The sequence below is a fragment of the Zalophus californianus genome, chromosome 7, assembly GCF_009762305.2.
Source record: "Zalophus californianus isolate mZalCal1 chromosome 7, mZalCal1.pri.v2, whole genome shotgun sequence".
NCBI lineage: Eukaryota > Metazoa > Chordata > Mammalia > Carnivora > Otariidae > Zalophus > Zalophus californianus.
The window spans coordinates 14,807,742-14,827,499 of NC_045601.1; the positions used below are offsets into that span (position 1 = coordinate 14,807,742).

At 37.6% G+C, this 19,758-nt stretch overlaps 1 protein-coding gene across 1 annotated transcript in view; it reads left to right on the plus strand.

Annotated features, from left to right (window-relative positions):
• The window catches only part of SYNE1 (spectrin repeat containing nuclear envelope protein 1), a 454,337-nt gene that overhangs the window by 227,157 nt on the left and 207,422 nt on the right, over positions 1–19,758 (plus strand). Inside the window, 10 exon segments of the mRNA XM_035728590.1 lie at positions 1,810–2,119; positions 3,481–3,645; positions 7,100–7,456; positions 11,434–11,570; positions 11,777–11,954; positions 12,434–12,616; positions 15,584–15,727; positions 16,058–16,213; positions 17,732–17,896; positions 19,574–19,746. Coding sequence (XP_035584483.1) covers positions 1,810–2,119; positions 3,481–3,645; positions 7,100–7,456; positions 11,434–11,570; positions 11,777–11,954; positions 12,434–12,616; positions 15,584–15,727; positions 16,058–16,213; positions 17,732–17,896; positions 19,574–19,746 — 1,968 coding nt within the window.

The window sequence follows — 19,758 nt, forward strand, 5'->3', positions numbered from 1 at the left end:
AGCAACTATTGAACTTAAGTATGAATCTTTTTCTCAACCAGAAGTCATGTCACCCACAATGGGGCTGTGGAAATGTGTGTAGAGTTTTTGATTGTCATAGTGATGGGTGCATCCCTGGCATTTAGTGACGTGGCCAGGAGAGTTTACATCCTGCAGTGCGTGGGGGCATTCTCACACAGCCAACAATCAGCCCACCCAGGATTTCCTAGGGTTCCTGTTGAGAAGCCCTGTACCAGCCGCTCATGAGTAATTAGAGAAGATACTGAGTGTTACACCAGGTGGTGTTGTTGCTGTTACATTTATGAGTGGGAGATTTCCACCTTCCTCTCTTCTCTGAGTATCCACAAATAATCTGGCGGCTGGTTGGACAAATGACCTGCAGTCAGAATTATACTAAATTACCTTCCAGAAGCCATATTCTGAAAGCAATATATAGTGTTAGGTCACCTGAAGAAGTGTGTGCTTAATAATAAATAAATGAATAGCATAAGAAATAGATTTTGTTTCCTTTGAATATGGAACATAAGTGGTGACTCCCAAAGTCAGCAGGACTTTAAATCTCAGTAATAACTCATAATGGTCAGCAAAGAAAAAAAAATCAGATCCCATGGTTCTGATAGAGTGGACCACTGGAGCATGAACTAACCCTCCCAATCCTTGGCAACGGGCCAGCTCCAGAAGAGTGAATAACAATGTGGGTGAATAGTTTTCAGATGTTGGAATAAAACGTTAAATACAAGAAGCAGATTCAAATCCTCTATTCTTCCTTTTCAGCAAGAAATTAAATTTGACAACCACATGCTGAGCAGTAGCAGTGCTCCAATTATTGAGCTAAAATAACGAATCAAAACAATTTTTCCTCTCTAAGTGCTCAGAGGCTAGGGTAGTGTGCATTCTAAAACACTGACTCAGATTGTGTTACTAAGATACTGTGGGACTGTAGGATGATGCAGGGCCTGGGATTGCTTCTGGAGAGGCGAGATTGATTTGTACTTTCTGGAAAATTCTTTGACGAAAGAATAGCACTTTAAAGCACTTATGTTGAGGTTTCTTTTGATGCAAAAGGAACAATTTGAGGAGATGCTGTAAGTACATTTACCAAAGATTTAACTCCAGGATCATAGGATTATATGCACGGGATGCTCGGAATGGTCACTGAGGATGAGTTTAGAATAGTTTTTAAAGATGCTGGTCTGGAGAGCCTTTTACATGACAATCTAGAGAGCTGTTTGCTTGACTATTACTTATATGACTTAATGTGACTATTGTTTCTTATATTATAAATACATTAAGCCTTTGTTCCTTCACACGTTCAACTCAGAAGCACTAAACACTGTGCATATATATCCTTAAAGTGAAAATCAATCTAATGATATTATTTACTTAGAAAGAATCCCTTAAATTTTGAATTCTAGTTAATAGTTATCAGCTGATTTGAATAAGGTAAACTGAGTCCAAGAAAAATAAGAATGATATCTATTAAATAAAATTTAATTGGTGCCCCAGTACTGATGTTTTAACAACAAAACTCATAACTTTGTCTGTTTATTTAGGTCAGTTAGCACTTGGAAGACAAACCTCTAGATGCCTATATGACTATAACATCTTACTTCAAATTCAACATAGATTTAGTTTCATTTGAAGAAACTGTTGTGGGTCAGAGAGGTAGTGTTTCTCCCTGCACTTAAAAGCAATATTTTTATCACAGAATAGCATTCAAACAGCTTACATGGAGGCAATGCCCTCATACTTGGTTTCAGTCGAGATGTCAAGATAACTTATTTTTGTACTATGTCACATTAATTCTAGCACTTTGGAGTCTGTGATTAGCAAATGGAATGACTATCTAGAGTGGAAAAACCAGTTGGAGCAGTGGATGGAATCAGTGGATCAAAAAGTAGAGCATCCTTTGCAACTGCAGCCGGGTCTGAAGGAGAAGTTTTCCCTTCTGGACCACTTCCAGTCCATTTTATCTGAGGCAGAAGACCATGCCAGAGTCCTGCAGAGTCTCACCTCAAAATCCAGGGAGCTCTACCAGAAGACAGAGGATGAATCTTTCAAGGAAACAGCTCAAGAGGAACTGAAAACACAGTTTAATGATATAATCACCGTTTCCAAGGTTAGTGTTTTATATTGAAGAAAAAATCTTCAAGGTTCAGGTAAAGAATATACTACAGGCTCAGAGTGCCTGGGTGTCTCAGTCAGTTAAGCATCTGACTCTTGATTTTTGGCTCAGGTCATGATCTCAGGGTTGTGAGATGGAGCCCCATGTTGGGCTCTGCACTGGATGTGGAGCCTACTTAAGATTTTCTCTCTCCCTCTCTGTCTACCACTCCCTCTCTCTGGCTCTCTAATAAATAAAAAAGAATATACTGTGGGTTAAATTATAGGGGACCCAGCTGCTCTTAAAGTATTTGTACATTTAGTGAACAGTTATTACAAGAAGACCATACTCACCTATGGATGCCCATGAATCCTTTTTCTGTAGTCTTGGAATTATTTTTTATTCTTTGTTTTTTATCTTTCTCCATCTAGAATGTTGGCCAGTCCACTTCTTTTCTTTGTAAGATTGAGCCTCAAATGTCAGTATTTGTACTTCTTTTTCTTTTGTTGCTATTTGTATTTGTTGCATTAAATACAAGTCTATTTGCTTCCAGATTTCAATCATGTACAATGTATTTCATGCATTTCTCACTGCGGTATAAACCGCCTTTTCCTATTCTTATTCTCCAGATATAGGCTCCTTTATGTAATATCAAAACTGTTTTTAGTTCCCTCTCTGAATCTTTACTTTCCCCCATGATTTTTCTTTTGTGTATTTGTGACAATGTCTTTTTCTTGGTTTTCCTTTTAGGAACTCTCTTTGTGTTATTAATACTATAATTTTTAACTTATGTATTAGTTTATCTTAATTTTTATTTTGATAATTTTGACTCTAGAGTCAAAAAGACCTAAATTTGAATTCTGGCTTTGTCCCTCTTCTGTATGTCTGGCTTTGGGCATGTTACTTAACCTCTGTAACGTCTGTAAATGCCCTTTCCTACAATATAGTGATAATAATAGTATCTACATCACAGGGATGTTGTGAGGAGTAAATGAGAAAATGCACTTAAAGTGCTGAGCAGAATACTGTACATAGTAATTACACTGTAATAATACAGTAATAACACACTGTATTGTTGCCTGAATAATAAGAATAGTTATTAAAATAATTATTATTAAGTGGATTATTCGTGAGGGATGTTAGTAAACATTCATTCAGCATAGATTTCTGTTCTAACCTACACTAAAGTAAATTTAAAGGAAAATCATTGCTTCCTTATGTGCAGTCTAATTAAGATTTGATGTTTTCATGTTAAGATTTAAACAAAGTTCAATAATAGGAATGAAATCTTCTGAAATCATTAAGAGACCTGCTGTTTTGTCTGATTTCATGTTCTCAGTAATGCCTGTTAAAGTAACCTTTTCTTTGCCTACCAGGAGAAGATGAGGAAAGTGGAAGAGATTGTGAAAGATCACCTCATGTATTTAGATGCAGTCCAGGAATTCACAGATTGGCTCCATTCAGCAAAAGAAGAACTCCACCGGTGGTCAGATATGTCTGGAGACTCATCAGCCACCCAGAAGAAATTGTCTAAAATCAAGGTCAGAAAGTGCACAGATATTATAACTTCATTGTTTCATTGGTTCTTGAGTATGACATACCTGTGATGAAGATTCTGTGGATAAGGTTGTTACTTAAAATGTTTCCTATTTTCTATTTGTTGATATTTATTACCTTGCACCTCACAAATTATAAACATAAGCAAGGGGAAGAAAGGAATTCAAACACTTGACATTTGTGAGCAAAATGCAACATTGTCTATGTATACTTCCACATGCAAATGTGCTTATGGCCATAGTCGGGGAGACTATGAAATATATGCTAGCTGGGTGGGCTGATGGAACCAGACACTATTTTCCAGCGCAGTGATAGAAAAGTTTATAACATAACTTAGTTAAACGTATTTGAGCAATAACTTGGAAATGTCATGCTAGATGTTTTATTCCGCTTTAATAGCCAACAGTTCAAGAACGTAATGGAAAGCAGTGCTTTAAAACACATTAAAATTATCACCTAGTTTACTCCTCACAAGGGCAACTTAAAAAATAGAAATTCACATATCTGAGAGAGCTAGAACAAGTATATTTCTAGTTATTTGAATATTAAATTACAATAATTCCCCCCATGAAAATAAAGGATTTTAATCTAAAAATTAAGCAGTAATGAAATCCTAAGTGATTTAGTAGTAGATGAGGAAATGTTGGGAATAAATAGTATAATTGTGGTCAGGACTTTTAAGATTCATACCGTGTTCTGATCCCTGGACATCAGAATATAAAAGTCTTAAAAATACTAGTTGATGATAACAGTAATAACTACATTTACTTTTACAGGCTTGGAAAGTATTATTTAAATCTTACAATGACCATGTAGGTTTTAAAAGAGGTAAAGCACCTTTTGAAGTTCTTATTATCTGTGTGATTCTTTAAAATACTCCTTTGATACATTTCTCACTAATATTTTATTCATCCATCCATTTATCCATTTATTCTGCCAGGGTTGTGCATTCCCTCAAGGAACCTGCAGTGAAGTTGGGAACAATGATGCACAAACTATGTTTATAAAATAATACATTAAATGTAATGACAGCTCACACTACTTTTAGAGCTTAGGCCCTAGAATCAGACCCTGATGCTGTATTCTCCCTCTACTGCTTTTCTAGCTGTGTTGGGCAAGTCACTTGATGTCCTCAAGCTTCAACCTCTTAATTGGTAAATTAATAACAATAGTACCTGCCTCACCAAGTGGTTTTGAGGACTAAATTAGGTCATGAACATAAAACATTTAGCATTACGCTTGACACATGGAATCCACTCAATAAGAAAATTCAGTAGATTTGGAAAATGAATGATTTAATTGGCTATGGAATGACAGTGTGGGAAAAGTCAAGAGTGATGGTCTAGACTTAATGCTCTTTTTTTAAAACACTTTATAAAATACTTCCAAAAATATGGGAAATGTAGGAGAAGGAGGTTGCAGGAAGAAATTGGAATTTGGGAAGGAGAAAGTGAAGTCCAGGTCAGGCTTTACTGGAGGCTGGTGCGTGGGTGAGGAGGAACCTTGGAGGAAGTAAATAAGCACCTCCTCTGTCTTTCAGTTGGTTCCTCACCACCCCCAAGAGTAACCACCAAGAATAGGCAACTTCGAAGCCAAATATGTGTGTGTATGCATATGATATTTTTAGATAGTTAAATCCAAAACAAGGAAATATGTATACAAGTCATTTCAAAAAACTTTAAAATGATGACATTCTTGTGGGGTGCCTGGATGACTCAGTCGGTTAAGCATCTGACTCTTGGTTTCAGCTCAGGTCATGATCTCATTGGTCCTAGGATTGAGCCTCACATCAGGCTCTGTGCTCAGTGTGGGCTCTGCTGGAGATTCTCTCTGCTTCTCCCTCTGCCCCTCCAGTCCTCACTCCATGTGTGCGTACACACTCTTTCTCTCTCTCTCTCTCAAATAAATAAATAAAATCTTTTTTTAAAATGATGACATTCTTACTCAAAATCTGGATGAGTGGAATTAGTGGTTGCAAATATTGAAATGTCCCATTTTCATGCCAAAGAAAACTGAGATAATGCGTTAGAGAGTATTTTGGGAAACTGTGTTTTGACTACTGATAGCCTCTTAACTCCAAATCTGAAATTAGTCGTAAAGGCAAATTATAAGTATTTAAATCCAATAATTAGACATAGTTTTTTTTAAAAAGCTATATATATTTTTTTTCACCAAATAACTACTTATTATATACACTGATAAACATGGCAGGTTTTTAGAATCCTGCTGCTGAGGAAAGGATGTGTGTGTGTATATTAAATGCTAACTCTGTGTAAGATTCATGTGATTGCCCCTTGGACTACGATATAACTAAATACTTTTAAATGATCTATACTAAAATGTGGCTCTTGTATATAATTATGAGAAGCTATATGTATTTCAAGCAAATCTAGTGAAATATGAACTATATTTGTAGGTTAATTAAGACAGATTATGTTTATCACAATATGCTTCATACTTAACATTCCTATTTTTGTAACTCGTTAATTTGTAACTGATTTTCATCTTGAAATTTTTCCCTAATAATCATCTTTTCCTCCTGTTCAATCCAGAACAGAAGTCATAATTTTTATTAATACTAACAAAATCCTAACTTGAGCAATAGATATGTAAATGGATGAACACCAGATGATGAATTCAGCGAGAGAAGTTTCAGTAGAAGGATCTGTTCTCAGAAAGAAATGCCACTATTTTACCTGATTTGTAATGCATATTTGAATTTTATCTTATCCTTTAGAGTATTTGTGTGCCTTGAGGCCAAAAATTATACCTAAATTATTAAATTTCTGGTGAGTTTCTTAAAAGTGAAAATAATAGCAATAAATAAACCCAGTCTAAAAGTTACTTTGAACTTTTGACTAAGTAGGTCTGTGGTTTATTCATTTTAGTTACTCTAAAAATGTTTATTTAAGGTACTGAAGTGTTTGAAATTGAGTAGGGCTCATTCTTTGGTTGTGATGGCTCGGCCTGATTCCTCGTAGCATGAAACCGACTTGAGCCACCATCTTCTGGAAGAAAATGAAACAGAGCACAGACGCTGAGCAGAGCACAGTTCTGCCGCAGTCCTTGGTCACTCGTCTGTCAACTTAGGGAGAAACATAGATTTGCATAATTATAGGAGAAACACACCACAGGCAAATGTTTATAGCACTATCAAAACAATTTCACACATTCAAACAATGCCTGATTTCAGGTCCCCGTCTAGTCTGTTCCAGGAGGTGGCGGGATTCCGCAGCTCATTTTGCCGCAAACCTCAGCGCTCAGGATGATAACCCTCTGCTCTTCCCACTCGGGTGGGTGGATGAGTTGATTCCGGTCCTTGTGGCACACTTGCCAAAACTTCCTCGCAGGACAGGGTCCCCCTCTGCACACATTTGTAAACTTGCAGCCCAAGTGACTCACAGCCTCCTTGGTTGCCATGACGATATTCCATTACAGGAGCTGATGGATTCCAGAGAGATTGGGGCAAGCCGCAGAGGCAGAGTGGAGTCGCTGGCTCCAGCAGTGAAACAGAACACAAGTGCCAGTGGGTGTGAGCTCGTGGACGCGGAGATGCAGGCCCTGCGAGCTGACTGGAAGCAGTGGGAAGACAGTGTACTCCAAACGCAGACCAGCTTGGAGAATCTGGTTAGCCAAATGGCCCTTTCGGAGCAGGAGTTCTCAGGCCAGGTGGCTCATCTGGAGCAGGCGCTGGATCAGTTCAGTGCCCTTCTGATAACTTGGGCCCAGCAGTTAGCCCTCCTGGAAGGCAAGAATACCGATAAGGAGATAGTGGAATGCTGGCAGAAAGGACAAGTAAGTTGGCTCCCTGTTTTCTATTGGTGGTTATGCTAACAATTTTGTTTGGTTCTCACTGTTGCTAAAAAAATCCTTGCTAACTAAAAACATGCACCATTCAGACTTAAAAAGAAATAAGTATTTACCTAACTAAATTTTCAAATCTGATTTGTTTCCTTTTCTCCTAAGGCAAACTACTGTAAAAACTAAAGATGGGGGGAGAAGGAGTTATGATTTACTGTAGGAAACATGGATTGTTCGTGCAGACATTTTACTTTCATTCTTATGGTGTAAGAGTCTGTAATATTCTATTCAGCCATTCAGCCTGAAAACTAGCCTGTGGGTAGAGGCATAAATAGATGGAGAGTCATAGCTGGTTTTCTGCCAGTGAATTATTTCCAAAAATTAAATGATTGGAAGCTGTATCTTAAAAGAAGCATTTGGTAATCTCCTAAAGCACAACTATTAGTTTTCACCCTGATTAGCTCTCCTAGGGTGGTTTTAACAGCTGTGCTTGAATTAACCCGTCAACATAACTCCTGTGTCATGCTCACGGGTTGTCTTCCAGACCTCTTTTTTTTTTTTAAACTAATGGCAGCTCTCTCAGAACATGAATGTAACAGCGTAGAAAGGATCATGAAGAAAGAACAGAAGCTTGAAATCCTCCCTTTTATTGTTAAATGGTATCTTCAAAACACTGTTGTTATTTGCAGTTTTATAACACTCAGAACCATGGATGTCCTTAAAAGGAAGTTTCAGTGAAGTAAACTTCTCTGTTTCTATTTATGTTATAATCATTTCAAAATAGCTTCAGCCAGTAAGAAAGTCATGTAGTATTTCCAGCATTGTCTGTTTTAAATCAAGTATTTCAAACAAATATAGCACACCATGAAATAAAACTTTATTATTATCTCTTTAGGCTATTTTATTTATAATGTTTCTAGCTTATTATTATTTTTTTCCTGATGCCTGTTCCATCTTTTAGATTTAAGCACCAGAATAAAGTGTAGAAAGCAATTCTGTAAAAGGGAGACAAGGAAGTTGGTAATTGTTCCATGTGGTCAGAGTTAGTCACTCTGATAGAAAAAAAATCAGTTATAATTTTTAAATATCTATTTTGTTTCTCTTCCTTTCTCTACCATTAATATGAGTGACAGTTTTAAAAAGAAAGATTTGGTGGTATTTAAATTATATTACTATTCTGATCTATCATTATTCTTTGCATAGATACTATTAGTCAAAATTGTACGTGAGACCTATAAAACATCCATGTGATAATGAAAAAGTAAATGTCGGTTTTCAGTTTTATTGACAATTCAGAGATGACAGTCCTCTGCTTAGATCTACTTTCAGGTTTGGCTGCAGATCTCGTGCTTTTGATGACAATAGTACATTACCTCTCAATGCTCAGCTTTCCTCTTATTTTTATTAATAGTATAAGAAAGAAATGGTCATTTATGTGATGGGATAGAGGTGTTACCTAATGCTGGGGGGGGAGGTAATCATCTTGCAATATATAAATGTATCAAATTAGCATACCTTAGTACACTTTAAACTTGTTACAATGTCATATGTCAATTATATCTCAATCAAAGTTGGTAAAAAAATTTTTTAAATGTTTAAGTGGAGATAATACTTCCATTACAATGAATACATAAGAAAAGTTTTACAAAATAATGAATTTGTTAGGATTCTTACAACATTGTTTTGCTGTTGGGGAGGGCTTCTCATTGTTGACAATCATAATAGTCACAAACCTTCACAAGTGTTTACTTTCTCTTTTGCAATTAAGTGATGATAACCAAGAAATATTTCAAAATGTAAAAAATGGATCATCATCTATAAACTATATAAAGTCATATTGCAAAAAATTGTGTTTGCTGTGTTTACAAAATTCATCTCTTAATATCTATTGGGTTATTAGTGTTTGAAATTTAGCCAATTTCTTAACCTTTATAACCTCTAAGGGAAAAAATGCATTCTACTACTTAACTGAAACAGAAATTTTTAACCTGATGTTTATATAATGAAAGACTCTACTAAAATGCTTTAATTTGTGATGAAGTTATGGAAATTTGTTTAGTGTAAAATTTTGGTCTGAAGCTTTTTTCTTTTGATATCATCCACTTTATAAGTGACTACTTTGAATCTCAGGTGTTTTTTTGTTTTGTTTTGTTTTTTGTTTGTTTGCTTTTATACTGTTTTGGTGTGTGGTTAAGTTTCTACAGTTCTAAATTCTTGCTTAAATAAAAGATACAATATAGTATAAAATAGTAGCTACTAGTTTAGGGTTTGGAATTTCAGAGAGAAACTTTCTAGTTATTATGAATTTTATAAATAAAAATATCTTAGACTCCTCCTCTAGCCCAGACACTAGGATAAATAAACAATTTTAAAACCAAGAGAACACCACACCTCTCTCAGAATCCCAGTCTAGGTGGAAAGCCAGTGAGTTCAAAGCCAATAGGGATGATTAATTGTGATGAACTGACAAGGTGCTGTGTCCTCAAGTGAGAAGCCCCCATCAAGAGGTGCGAAGGAAGGCAGAGTCCTTAGAGGAGTTGTTATTTGAGCGGAGTCTGGAAGTCTGTTACAAACTGACCAGATAGGTGAGGTGGAGGAACAGTCCCAGGATCCAAAATTAGTGAGGAACAAGAAAACACAGGAGAGAAACTGGAGAACAGGTTTCAAATTGAGAGGACATTGTACCATTCCAGAAAGAAATGACAGATGTGCAAGGGGAGACTGAGTCGGTGCAGAGGGAAAGTCACTGGAACAGACTGCACCTCGTTGTCTCTTGTCTCTTGGCAAGGCCAAGATGTGGCTTAGTTTTCTGATTTAGATCAGTGGGAGGACGGTGGAGCCATTTACTAGGATGAGGAATGCAACACAGACCTGGCTTGTTGAGAGGTGTGGTTTTCCTACAAATCTAGGCCATGTCTAGATAAAAATCTGAGAACAGGAATAGTAACACCAACAGCCATCTGAGTAGTCACTCATCTTCTTGGCTCTCCTCAATTAATTTTTTTTCCTATGGCAATATCATTATTTACACAGTCCCGCTTAAATATTTGGGCGTTGTTTACCTGCTGTTTTTACTAATTCAGCATTTGTCAGTGCGCCAGGAATTGTGCGAAGCACTTGACATTTGTGCTCTCATTTGCTCCTTGTGACAATCCCACAAGAGCACGGTGTGTAACTGAGGGGATCATGGCCTTGATTTTAGAGATGTACTTGTCAAGTCTCAAGACCTTATGTTGGGTTAGATATTCACAGTACTGTGATTATTCATGTTTCTCTCTGATCTGTTAAATTGTGTGCTCTTCAAGTACCGGATTCATATCTTCAGTCATTGTGGGGAGTCCTAGAGTTCAGAAAAATGCTTGGCACATAGCAGACATTTAGCAAATATTGGATGACTGTGTGAATAAAACTATGAAATGAATGGATTACTAGTTAAATCAGACCTGTGGGCTATAAGCCATTTTTAGTGTGAAGGTTAACTATATATACTACATAAAATCAGTGCGCGCGCTCTCTCTCTCTCTCTACATATATACATATATATGTATATATGTATATATATATATATTAATCCAAAATAAGTATTTCTTTGCTTGGAAATGATTTCTCTTTACCTTTAAGCAATATAGCTATCTTCCAATGGCCTAGTCAAACTGTTATTAAGCAATTAAGGTTATTTTCTCTTTCCTTTTTCTTGTCCTACTTTGACTTATTTGACCACATGATCATTTGATTACTTGGTGACATTTGATGCCAGAGTGCCTATCCATCCTAGAAAAAGATGCAAGTAAGCCAAGTGCTATTATTTGCCATGAAGACTCCTGAAAATAGGATGTATTTATTTACTGAATCTATTATGTTGGTTCTTCCCTCACTAGTAATTTATAATATGATTTATGCATGTATAGTGTGAGGCTGTGGAAACTACCCAATTTCAGTGCTTGCTCCTCTGTCTTGTTATTTCCTAACAGGAGATACTGGATGCCCTACAAAAAGCAGAGCCTAAAACAGAGGATCTTAAGTCTCAGCTGAATGAACTTTGTCGATTTTCCAGAGACCTCAGTACATACAGTGGAAAAGTTTCTGGCTTGATTAAAGAATATAATTGGTGAGCATGAACCTTATTGGTATGCAAAAGATTTTTATATAAATAAGCAGCCAGAAGTGTGTTTATTGAGGTATGATAAATTAATCATTAACCAAATTGCTAAATGTGACTGCATACTCCAAGAACTGTTGATTCTATCAAACTTTATTTTAATCTATCTTATCATTTTTTTTCCTTCCCTTAAACATTTCAAATCCTGGTGTTAGTCTTTGTTTGCAAGCATCCAAAGGCTGTCAGAATAGAGAACAGATTTTACAGCAACGATTTCGAAGAGCCTTCAAAGATTTCCAGCAGTGGTTGGTTAATGCAAAAATCACTACTGCCAAATGTTTTGATATACCTCAAAATATTAATGAAGTTTCAACAAGTCTTCAGAAAATACAGGTAAGAGTGCCAACAATTAATGCTAATAACAGTGCTTAAGTGGATTAAAAAGGTGCCTCTAAATCTTTTTATAAGCATATTAAATTCATCCTTAAGAAACTCAGATTTCAAATAAATCCCTGCTTGAAACAACAATTAATTGTGTATGTGAAGAGGAACTCGTCCATTTGCCCAAAAGCATGCTATTTTTATATATTAATAGGGATGTAGGAACTAATAAAAGCCCTTATATATGACAAGCATTGTTCCTGAGCACCCTAAGCAGATCTTCTCATTTAATTTTCACAATAACCATATCAGGTACATAAGATTATTATTCCCAATGTCTAGAGAGGGTAAAAGAGTCTTAGTCATTTAATATATGCAATAAAAATGGTTTCTTTCTTCCCTTTGATTGTGTCAAGAAATAAGTAGATAATCAATGTATTTTAAAGCATAGAGCATTTTATTATACCTAATCTTAGCCTTTTTCTTTGTAGGAATTTTTGTCAGAAAGTGAAAATGGACAGCATAAGCTAAACATGATGCTGTCTAAAGGAGAACTTTTGAGTACTCTGTTGACCAAAGAGAAAGCTGATGGCATCCAGGCCAAAGTTGCAACTGCAAAAGAAGACTGGAAAAATTTTCATTCAAATCTCCACCAGAAGGAATCTGCCCTAGAGGTATAATATAGTCAGGCACATGGACACATTCTCTGTAGTTTGTTGTTGTAGTCATTGTTGTCAGTTAAAACTACACTTTCAATATATCCAAATATGGTTGCCAGTGATTTTGGTCATTCCTCTCTGGATATCAACGGATAACTGGACAACTCTAAGAAACAGCTTGATTTTTGAAGTAGGAACCTCACTGAGGAATTCAAGAGCTTCTTGCCTGGTAGGGGCTGTCATCATAGGCTTGCACTGTCCCACCAGAAATAATTGGTTTTTACTTTTAAACAGTATCACTCAATCATTCATTTGAAATTCCTCAAGTTTGGAAGTCATTCTAGGAGAATGAACAGAAATATCCATGTAAGACTTCAAAATGCTATGGATGATAAGGTATATTATAACTAATGCAGTTATCAAGCAGTAGGTTTTTAGGAGTTAAGTATGCAAAGAGCCAATGGTTATGCAAATTTCTTTTATCCAGAAACAACATAAGTTGAATTTATTATAATCATAATTACTGCCATGATGCAACTGTTTTGTTTTGTTTTTTTCTTGTGAGATCACCTGTTTTGTGTATCAACTCTTCTCTTGGAGGAAAATTTAGTGGCATGGAGAGCAATTATTTCCCTTTCAACCAACACTTCCTGGCAGAATAGATCATTTATTTGATTATGATCATAATTAATGCAAGATGGAAAAGCATAATAATAGAGAATTAATATCTGGAAAGAGAAAATGTGTGTTCCCTCAGTTCTTCCCTACACCAAGACTGTTGTAATTCTTCTCTGTAACGGTGGCTATTCTTTCAAGACAGGCATCTTCCATTTAATAGAGAGTGATAACCATTGTGCAGTGCCTAGAAATTTACTCACAACCTTACAGAAATCATTAGTATAATGTTGTCTGAGCTCTGAAGCATTTATTGTTGAAGGTAGTACATCTAGCATTGATTGCATGATTACCTAGTCCAAGAGATGTCCAGGAGTAAATGGATAGGTGGGGAATAATCTGCTTTCTGCCTTCTTTATCTTCCTTTCCTTTTTTCTCCCTCCCTCCCTCCCTTCCTACCTTCCCTCCTTCCTTCATTTCTGTTAGAAATAAAATAGAAAACAATATGTGCCAGCCACGATGTTAGGAATACAAAAGGTTTAGTCTCTTCCCTTTCCTCGGGGAGTTTACTTTGTAGAGAGGGAAATAAGTATATAAAGAAATGATTGCAATATAATACAGATACATCCAGGTTATGGTAGTCACTCAAAGAACGATGCAATAACTCCATTTGGAGAAATCAAGGAAAATTACCAGAAAGGTGACATTTTAACTGAAATTTGAAGGCTAAACATTCTTTGAATTTGCCAAGGCTGACCTGCATTTCAGGCAGAAGGAACTGGATGTGCAGGGCCAGAGTGTTGTGAGTGTCAACAGTGGGGGACTTTGAGAAGTTTGACATCCACGTGGGGTTTTGTGGGAGGAACAACAAAGATGAGATTGGAAATGAAGATTAGGGCAAGATAGGAAATGTCTGGTGTACTAAGCCATTTGATCTTGACTCTTATCGAGGTTTTTTTTTTTTTTAATCTGAACCCCTGAACAGCATTTATGTTCTCAATTTTCCCAAGGATGTAACATAATCCATACCATTTTAGATGCACAGGAGAGAGGTTAATTCATTATGTAGAATGGATGTTTTAGGACACTAGGGCTTAATTCTCTTTCAAAACCCTAGTTGAAAAAGACTGAGTCAGGAACCTACTGGTATTCAAGCTGGAGATAAACTTACTGGAGTGTCAACTCTGACCACAGTGTAGGCAAGAATGGGGAAGCTGCAAGACTAGAGAAAGCTTCTCATAATGGTCCAGATGAGAGAGATGAAGGCCTGGATTAAGGAAATGATAATGGAGAGAATTTATCCCTAAGGTAAAACACAGCACGATTTGGTAGCTAATTCAATGAGGGGCATGGGGAAGAAGGAGAAGCTAAGTTTGTGAAGCGCTTTAGTTTTCCAAAGCATTTCTACAGCTACCTGTGTCCCTAAGAGGGGACCATGGCAGGTGTGACTCTCCCACATTGTAGACAGTCCGGATCAGATACCGATGGAACCCTGAGCCGCTCTCCCACAGGCTCCTGCAGCCCTTGCCGCTTAGATTTTTCAGCTAACCTTTATGGATTATCTCTTTGACAGTACTACCTAAAGCTCTGATTTAAATTTAAGTTTGAATTTAAGTTTAAAAGCCTTTAGTATGTTCACATGGTAACATAAATTTCAAATTCACTTCAGTCTAGCATTTTTGTAAGTAAGAGTGGATATAGACACCTTTGCTGAAGTTAAATGGTACCATATAAAACGTTATCAAATACATTTTACAGCTATTAATACCTACAAAGTATCTATGAAAGTAGTCACAGCTTCTTATGTAATAAACACAGAACACTATTAGGTATTATTTTTTGGTATCTTTATAAATTAGAATAAACGAGTTGCTTGTTAAATACATAATAAGCATATAGGCCATATTGACAAAGCGTTTGTTAATATTTATTTATATTTCTCCAAGGTACCAATGGTGTATCCCAGGCCCCTCCCCTCACAGAGCTTGTAAGCTAGTTGTGGAGACCAGGAATGCCTGCATGACATAAAAACTCACAGTCCAACCCAGTCTGTGATAAAGTACATAGTGACTGCTATAAACAACAAATGTGACGGAAGTTGAGAAGTGGGTGTGAATTCTGCTGTGGGCTGGATAACGAGGCAAAAACTCCTTTTTGAAAAACTTGAGATTAAAAGCTCTGAAAGGATGTTCAAAAGTTACACAGGTGCTAGGGTGAAATATAGAATGTTCTATACACTGGGAACAAGGAAAGAGGGGAGAAGGGCAAGGGGGCCAGACTGTAGCGGGCTTTCAATGCCAAGTGAAGGACTTTGGACTTGCTATTACAATTTTTTTTTTTATCCTAACATGATCTAAAACCTCATAGAATCTAAAGATCCAAATGAAGGACTTTGAAGTAAGTGCTGAGCCTGTCCAGGACTGGCTGAGTAAAACTGAGAAGTTGGTGCAGGAAAGCAGCAATCGCCTGTATGATCTTCCTGCAAAGAGGAGGGAACAGCAAAAGCTCCAGGTAATGAGACCCTCTGCCCTTCTAGCCATGTCTTTACCCCCATCCTCTGCACCACCTTGCATTCAGGCGGACCCTGGAGCTAGGTTATGGCGTCTGGGAGATGGAGCGTACCCCTTCCCGATTTCTGACAGATTTTATGTTTTCTGGCTTTCCTTTGAGGTGCGATCTGTTTCTGTCCTGTAGTCTAAACTGTGTGTAACCCGGAAATAACAAAGCCTTCAGGGCACACCCACCGCTCGCCATGTTTATTTCCGCGTTCTTTGGGCCAAAGCTTCGTCTGCGATGTGCTTTTCCCCAGCCTCTTAATAGTAACTCGCTTGTGCTTTTCAGTCTGTCCTTGAGGAAGTAAACTGCTACGAGCCTCAGCTCAACAGGCTAAGAGAGAAAGCTCAGCAGCTGTGGGAAGGACAGGCTGCCAGCAAGAGCTTTATGCACAGAGTATCGCAGCTGTCTTCTCAGTATCTAGCTCTAAGCAATTTAACGAAGGTAACGCCCGCCATGTGCTGTGTGTGTGTGTGTGTGTGTGTGTGTGTGTGTGTGTGTGTGTGTGGTACTGAGGCCACAGATCTGGAGTCTCAGTAGGGTTGTGCGAGGGTGTGTGTGGGGTCAGAAATAAGGTGTGTAAGTGTCCTTCCCGGCCTTGCAGTCTAAGTCACGCGTATGTGCTGTGTCACCTTAGCATGTTTGTCTGAAAAGAAACTAAGGGAGGTTTCAAAGACGGAAGAGACTTCCCATCTCTATTATTGCACAAAATATTCTCTTCAATACTGAAATGGTATGTTCCCCAGTGCTTTTATCTCGAAGACTCAAAGTGTAAACATAAGGCAAAATTCAGAGTTTGGGGTCGAAACAATCTCAGATAAGTGATTTTAGAAAAACGTGAATTCAAAGCAGTTTAAATTTCAGTGGATTGAATATAATGAGTTTGGGATAATTTTTTAAATCATAGTTGTCAAGGATGTGTTGATTGCGAGTTTCATTTTGGATTCTAGAGTAGAGCTCAAAATCAGCAATGATTCATATAACTGATTAGATATCTTTTCCAACAACTTAGAAAAAAGTAAATGGTATATCCCTATGACCTAATTCAGCACATTCAGCAGGTATAATGCAGGCTCATCTTGAACTTCGTGGGGCAGGTCTACCTTGAGCTTTATGTGGCTTGGACATTTGTTCCCTGTATTTCTCTTCGGCATTTCAGATCTTAGAATGTAGGGAACCTGCTGTAATATGGCATCACCTATTTTAGTGTGAACTTACTTCTGGTCTGCTAATTTGGGTCCTCAATAAAGCATCATTGAGACAGTCATACTGGTATAGGTCTTGCAGTAAATAGTCTATTTTTATACCCATTTTTTGTCTATAAATAAGTTACTTCTTTTTTGTCTTTAGAAAATCTGGCATATATCTGAAATTAGAAGGAATTAAGGACATCTTTCTATTCCTTTTTATTTATTTAGATGTCAAAAATCAGTAGAATTTTGAATGCTTTTAAGAGCTGTAAAGTCATAAAATCTTCACTGTGTCGAATATAACCTTTAATAAATAAGTCATATCTATGGTCCCAATTTTTGGAATTTAGGGCGATTACAAAACCTCAGATAGTTGTGTTTTAGAACTGGCTACAAGGTAGGTCATATGGTCATGGTATCAGTTGAGCCCAGTGTGGTATGGGAAAGGTAGAAACTACTCTGATTCATCTCCCACATAAGGCATTAGGAAGAAGTTTTGCTGATTCCAAAAGAATATCACAGTTGTCATAAAAAAGAGTAGTGGCTAAGGTGGGGAGCAGTAAATTATCATTGTAATTGTTCTGCTTTGGACCCAGTTTTCCAAAGATACTTCCCACATCTCTGATCAATACAGACTTGCATCGTATTTGTACAGCACAGGAACCTATGCCTGATTGGTGTTATTTGAAACCAATGGTTAGCTTTACAATTTGAGCATCTGTAGGCTGTAGAGTGGCATGGACAGCTGGAAAACTATTTCTGTCATTTCCAGGAGAAAGTGTCAAGATTGGATAGAATTGTTGCAGAACACAATCAGTTCTCCCTTGGGATTAAAGAGCTCCAAGACTGGCTGACCGATGCGGTTCACATGCTGGACTCCTACTGCCACCCAACATCCGACAAAAGTGTGCTAGACAGCAGGATGCTCAAGCTTGAGGTGTGCATTTTATAGAGAAATGTCTCTAATTTACAGAATTTGTTTTTCTCAAAATTCTCAAGTCTGTCTGTCTGGTGTGATTATGTTACACTCTTTCCACAACAACTCCAAGACCACTCTGTGGGTGTGACCCTGTTTGCAGAGCATCCCTGAATCATTTGACTCCAGACATGTCCACTCATAAATAATTTACAAAAATTAAGCTAAAATTACAACCAAATATGGTTATTTGCTTGATATAGTTAAGAGGTGAGTTTCAAATTACATCATAGACACATTTATTCTTAGAAAATATGTTGATGAAACTTTTTTAGAGCAAGACATTTCCCATCTTGGTCAAACTCACTTGTCTGCCTGTATTCTTCAGTCAGTTCTTCTCCCATCCCAGCATATTAGTTCTGTTTCACGTTTGTGATAAAACAACTATTCTGCAGTCATTCTCCTGACAGTCATATGCTGGGTGTCTTATAAGAGATTGGCCCTCTGTCTTGATTTCAAGGATTCAGAAATGAATAAAATGTGGTCGTTGTCCTCCAGGATTTCATTGTCTGAGGTTGGAGGCTGACACAGAGAAGAGAGTGATAGCAGAGAGGGGTGTGCTTGTGGTGCTGCAGACACATAGAAGGAAGAGTGGGTCGTGTGGGAGGGACTTGGTCGGGACTCAGAAGAGCTTTCTCAGACAGCTTCATACCCAAACTGAGATTTGAGAATGGTACCAGTGGAAGCAAAAGCCAAAGAAAACAAAAGAGCACCATGTGGGAGAAATTGCTAGCAGTTCCTTCTTGCCGCAGCACAAAGTGATGGCAATGCGAGGCTGACACTGGATCTGTAGAAGTTGGCAGCGTCCGGATTAGGGAGGACGATGAAACTTTGCCTTTAAGTGGTAATGCCAGTTTTATAACTTTGAATTCAAACTTCCTTCTTACATAGAAAAAGAAGAGTTGCCTGTGAAGACCTTGAAATGTATAGATTAATACATAGTATCAGTTGATCTATTTCTTTAGGCTTGTTGTGCTAGAGACCTTGACATTATAAAGCTCTTTATCCTGTGGCCTTTGAAAAACCATGAATTCTATTGTACTCAATTTTTCTCTTTTTTTTAAAGATTTTATTTATTTATTTGAGAGAGAGAATGAGAGACAGAGAGCATGAGAGGGAAGAGGGTCAGAGGGAGAAGCAGACCCCCCGCTGAGCAGGGAGCCCGATGTGGGACTCGATCCTGGGACTCCAGGATCATGACCTGAGCCGAAGGCAGTTGCTTAACCAACTGAGCCACCCAAGCGCCCACTCAATTTTTCTCTTATCGAAAACCAGTTGCTGTGTTGAGCACTGGGTGTTGTATGCAACTGATGAGTCACTAAATTCTACCCCTGAAACTAATAAAAAAAAAAAAAACGAGCAGACAAAAAAACAAAACAAAACAAAAAGAAAACCAGTCAAATAAAATTTCAGTGGAAAGAAGGGATTATTCAGAGAAGAATTAAGACATAAGAAGCCAAGGCCACTTGGAGACCAGCAGGTGACTGGGGATTGGTTACCTGCCATGCGGTCAGCCTGAGAGATTCATGGCTCAGTGCAGTCGTCTATCATCCTACCATCTTCAGGAGCTCTGAAACATTTAAAGTCAGAAATGCTAAACATGCAAATGACAAGGGACTTCTATATTTGCTCTTATAGGCTCTATTATCAGTGAAACAGGAAAAAGAGATCCAGATGAAAATGATAGTGACCAGAGGGGAGTCTGTTCTGCAGAATACCTCTCCGGAAGGCATTCCTGCTATCCAGCAGCAGCTGCAGAGTGTGAAGGATATGTGGGCTTCCCTTTTGTCTGCAGCAATTCGCTGTAAAAGGTTAGTGAAACT